The 5,620-nt window shown below is 47.1% G+C and overlaps 1 protein-coding gene across 1 annotated transcript; it reads left to right on the plus strand.

The window, feature by feature from the left end:
- The first annotated feature begins 2,010 nt into the window (after positions 1 to 2,010).
- On the plus strand, positions 2,011 to 2,815 carry LOC147430581 (uncharacterized). Its single transcript, XM_086493558.1, is given in 2 exon segments — positions 2,011 to 2,631; positions 2,633 to 2,815. Coding segments are annotated over 2 exon segments (804 nt in total).
- Positions 2,816 to 5,620: the final 2,805 nt, after the last annotated feature.

Here is a 5,620-nt window from a genome sequence, read left to right on the forward strand (position 1 = left end):
CTCAAAACTAAGTCTTTTCATTTTCTACCATGGCACACTTTCTACTTACCCTTCACTTTTACATTTCAAACCAAATGTTTCTTAAGGTTCTTGAAATGAAGGAGACATTGACACATGGATGCCCTCTCCTTTCTTGAAAATTTTAAACTCAACTAGTACAACGACGTCGCCTTCGGTGGCGGCATGGCCCCTCTTATACTCAAACCCCTTGCTTTCACTGCCTATTCAGAGAGGGTTTTGGACCACTGGCCAAAGTTATGAGATACTAGGAGTAGAGATGCCTTGGGATATTATTATCGGAGCTGCACAAACATAGGGAGAGCCTCTTGAGGAGACCAAACAGTAGGAGACACTCACAGAGGGAGATCACTGATTTCTTCAGACTACATATGGGGCATTCAGATGAGCAGGCATCACAACAGACTTCAAAGTCCACCTATACCAGAGGTACATTGACTGATAGGGCCACTGAGCTTGGGAGATTTAGACGCCCACGACTGCGAGGGTCATCAAGACATCAGTGGAAGCTGCATCTGAGGGTCCGGAATGTTTTGGCACGACATGAGAGACGCCCAGTCAGAGTACTCATTGAGGAGGACATTGATGAGCTTCGCCAAAGACGGATGTTGGATATCAGAAGATAGGATCTTGATCCCAACATCTCAGCCTTTCATTTCATCCCATTTCACTTTAGCTCAGCTCAATTTCAGTTTTTCAATTTTCAGTTTTTTAGTCTTGTACACACATCATATTAGACTCACCATTCGTGAACTCTTTTGTCTCATAGGTCACTGTGGCCTTTTGAAGACGTTAATATATCATTTCATTTCATTTCATCTCTCTCTCTCTCTCTCTCTCTCTCTCTCTCTCTCTCTCTCTCTCTCTCTCTCTCGCCTGAGGTATTTTCCTCCCGCTTGGAGCCTCTCACCTATTCACCTATATGGACTACCGGATTCGAAGGCCATCACCAAGGCTACCATAGCCCATTAATAAAACGGGCCACCTCATGCATCTAGACTACCTGACTCGAGAGCCAACACCAAGGCCCTAGCCCCTTTTTTTTATAATAAAGTAGGCCGCCTGAAGCCTTTCGTATGTGAAGAGCGCTGAGTTGCATGAGCCTTGGGTAGTGTGTATAAGTGGGCCTACCTTGGGCCACGATAGCCAACGTGGGTACTGGGTAGTCGGAGTGTTAGGTTGGACGATAGTGTTGCAAGCTATAGACTGCAACCTTTGGAATCTCAAGGAGCCACACTCCAACTACTGGTTGATCCTCTGCCTCATTGTTATATGGATGAGGTTGCATGCACTCCTCTCTCTCTCTCTCTCTCTCTCTCTCTCTCTCTCTCTCTCATAGCGGGTTGCGTGTGTAAATGGTGCAAGATTGCAGCTAAATTGCAACTTCATCTCCTTGGTAGATCATCTAATTCCACATCGTCAAGATCGTAGCAGCAGGTGAGCCGGAGGTTAGTAGAGGGTCTCTCTCTCTCTCTCTCTCTCTCTCTCTCTCTCTCTCTCTCTCTCTCTCTCTCTCTCTGTGTGTGTGTGTGTGTGTGTGTGTGGGGGGGGGGGCATCAAGCCCTAGCTCGCCCCCTCCCTCCCAACTTAGATCGAACCGGCCTGGTCCCGGCTCACCCTGCGCGGCCTGGTCTCGGCTTCCTGCGCGACCTGGCCCTGCGTGGTCATCTGTGACCTTGCCCGATTCCGCCTCTGTCAACCTGCTCGGCAACCTGCCTTGCCCAATTCCGCCCCCGTCAGGCAGTTCTGCTCGGTGGTGCCCTGCTCCATTTCGCATTCGGCAACCTGCCTTACCTCACCTTATGAATCGAACCGCCTTAACCTTTTACCTAAGGGGTTTGTGTACCTAAGGGTCTGTGTGAGTGAAGGTGATTCTCACCCTTGCCTTCTGACCTCAACCACAAGAAAGTCGGCCTTAACCTCGACCTAAGGTGACTGTCTCAAGAAGGAGACTGATTTGAGAAGGTCCCAAGCAACTCACCCTTGGCATCCATGGCTACCCGGGCCTCGTCCCGAGGTAAGCTCAGCTTCGCTGGAGTCGTAGCAACACCTCCCAAGGCAGACAACATCACCCGCCTCCAAGCCGAAGTCGAAAACCTCCGTAAGGAGAATGACAAGCTGAAACAAAGGCTAACAGTTTTCGAAGCTCGGCTTGCCACAATAGAGAATCGCAAGGAGGAGGAGCTGAAGCAGATCGAAAACAAGCTCACGAAGGCAAAAGAAGAAGTAGAGACGACCGTCACAAAGGAGGTCAAAACTCAAATACAAGAGGTAATCTCTCACAGGCTCGAAGATCGCGTGGCCTCCACATTACGTGAACAGCAACGGCAAGAGGAAATCGCCCTCAATGTTCGCATTGGAGGGCTCCCAAGCGATTGGAAAGGGGAGGGAGACCTCAGTCACGAGTCATTTGCCCGCATCCAATCCGCAATCCCCATGGTACAGTGTGATCCGGCAACCCTCACTTCTCTTACACACGAACCTCGCACCAATCATGCAATCTACACCTTCAAAACCAAGGCGGACCGAATCAAATTTCTTGAGCAATCAAGGATTCTCAAGGACACCAAAATATGGTTTGCAGAAGATCTTACACCTGCACAACTCAAGCAAAAGAAAGTAGAACTACAAAAGGTGCGAGAAGCGCGCGCAACAGGGAAATGGGCAGTCTACCGAAGAGGGAAAGCCATTATTCAAGAGTTTCGCACTCCCAAACCCGCTCCCTTCACACCCCTTTCTGCATAGATTTTATTCATCTTATTATCTCTCACCTTCTTTTTGGACCCTCAGTCCTTAACTGAGATGTATCCCCAAAACCCCCCACGTTTGTAATGTTTTGGCTTGGGTCCCATAGGTCATATTTGACCTCCGTGGACGATAATACAATCTCTCTTTCTCTCTCTCTCTCTCTCTCTCTCTCTCTCTCTCTCTCTCTCTCTCTCTCTCTCTCGTTCGTCCCTGTGTTGCTAGGTGCACTGTCCGCTTGCTTGAAGAGAAGAGATTGGCAACCTATGAGGCACTTCGTTTTACTGACATATCATCTTATTCCACGTCATTGGTATCGTAGCAGCTGAGACGAAGGTCAGCAGAGGGTGCATAACAATGTGGCGGTGGGACAACATATTGATCAGTTGAAGCCTCCTGCATGAGGGAGATTGAATGCCCAAAGAGCCTAAAAATCTTTTCTAACGTCTCGTGTATAGGGGGCATGTGAGTTGAAGCCTCCTCCATGCCGAATATTGGTCTACCAAAGAGCCATATAATCTTCGTTGTTTTTGTTGTGATGTATACCATGCACTGCTCCTTCAAAGGAGTCTGTGCCGCTTGCTTGAAATGTAGTTGAGCCTCTGCAACATCTCTTTCTTTCATTGCTCTTGAGGAGATCGAACTCGGGCATGTGCTGCATCACCCAATGTTGCTCCTACGAAGTAGGTCGTGCCGCTTGCTTATGCCGAAGAGCCTCATAATCTTTGTTGTTTTAGATGTGGCGTGCTCCATACACTCTTCCTACGAAGGAGGTCATGCCTCTTGCTTGAAGCATAGTTGAGCCTCTACTACATCTTTTTTCTCTAATTGCTCCTGATAGAATCGAACTCGAGCGTGTGCTGCATGCTCCCATGGTGGAGGCGACATCACTTGCTTAAAGAGCAATTGAACCTCTCTATTGCATCTTCTTTTTTTAATTGCCCCCAAGGGAACAAAATTCGAGCACGTACTACATCGCCATGAGACGTGTGCTCTAGCATCAATATGTAAGTTTGCTAAGTTTTTGAAAGAAGTTTTTATTGATTTGTGATAAGCGCATGATGTTCCTTTTTCTTTTGAGGGTGGGGTGAGAAAAAGAGGAGCAATGTAAAACCTTCATACTTACTCAATTTACACAGGGGCGAAGGAGGCTGCAGGATTCTCTTATTCTTCTTCTTCTTCTTCTTCTTCTCTCTCTCTCTCTCTCTCTCTCAGAAAATAGCTAACAGTAGCGCTTGAAGGTGAAAAAACTCTCTCTCTCTCTCTCTCTCTCTCTCAACCAACTGTCCAAGCAAGGACGCACACACATGAACGCATTTACTCCCTTCGATGGGCGGAGGCTGCAAGATTCTCTTCTTCTTCTTCTTGTTCCTCTCTCTCTCTCTCTCTCTCTCTCTCACACACACACACACTCACGCACACACACACACAAAATCGCTAACAACAGCTCTTGAAGGTGAGAAAATGGGCAAGATTCTCTCTCTCTCTCTCTCTCTCTCTCTCTACTGCCCAAGCAAGAACGCACACGCATGAGCCTCAACGCATTTAAGATTCTCTTCTTCTTCTTCTTAGTCTCTCTCTCTCTCTCTCTCTCTCTCTCTCTCACACACACACACACACACACACACACAAAATCGCCAACAGCAGCTCTTGAAGGTGAGAAAACGGGCAAGATTCTCTCTCTCGCTCTCTCTCTCTCTCTCTCTCTCTCTCTCTCCCCCCCCCCCCCCCCCCCCCCCCCCCCCAACATTATCTATTAGTATAGATTATATATAGTATAGATGGCTTTACTAATTAACACTAGTTTGGTCCCTAAAATTGCATGCTGGCTCCATTCCTTGATCCTACTTCCATCATATAGTATCTTTCAAGATTCTCTCATTCCAGCCTCTACTGGCACTACTGTCAACATCAGTCATGAATCAAACTCCGTTCCTCGTTTAAATTGGTTATGAAAGCGTCTACGATAATCATCTTGCCTCTACGAGCTCGTTGTCACCAAAGCAACATCTAACATATTTAAAAAAAAGGGAGCCTTCGTAGCCGTTGCACCCTCGTTCAAGCACATGTTGCTCCCCCTTAGGGATTGCTCTTGACGATGTGTGAGCTCACATGCTTCTCAAGTTCTCTGTTTCTCCACGCCTTTATCGGCGATCTACCCAAGCGTGCATTGATTGACACACATGTGTCCCCTCCAATTGTCTTGCTTCGTGCCATGTCCGAAAAGGCCTCCGCTTTCCTTTCCTTTGTTGGCATTGCCGTAAGGCTATGGAGAGAAATTTTGCTAGCATGGCCATAGGGGCCTTAGCCAATGAAAAAGTGTCGTGTGACAATTATTTTTGGTATTTTCCAAGTGGCGTTATTAGGGGCTATGACTATGAGGAAGGAATTTTGACCAAGTCATGCAACAAGCTACCTATTTTTGGGGTATGTGTGTATGAGGAGCTGCATTTTGTGTTCCTCTTGTTCTTTGTAGACAATGTTTCTTCTTCTCCATGTGTGTTTTCTCCTTCTTCTTCTTCTTCTCCTACGCTCGCCCTTGTGTGTACACACACACACACACACACACACACACACACACACACACACAATGTGCGCTATCTAGAAGCTTCTTCCTTTTTTTTTAGTGCTCTCTCTCTCTCTCTCTCTCTCTCTCTCTACAAGGATGATTAATGGATTATGGACAAGGAGTTTGGCCGACAATGTCTTGCAAAGGAAGACTCCTACATCAATTTGTTGAATTGGCACGATGCTTTCAGAAAGCTCTCATCCCAAATGGAAAGTACACATATTTGAGTGACTGAGGAGGGGGACCACTTCATTGAGAGAATATACTTAGTCATTCTTAGGATGATGC

Source organism: Adiantum capillus-veneris, chromosome 21, assembly GCF_014529385.1.
Source record: "Adiantum capillus-veneris isolate H3 chromosome 21, ASM1452938v2, whole genome shotgun sequence".
Classification (NCBI taxonomy): Eukaryota; Viridiplantae; Streptophyta; class Polypodiopsida; order Polypodiales; family Pteridaceae; genus Adiantum; species Adiantum capillus-veneris.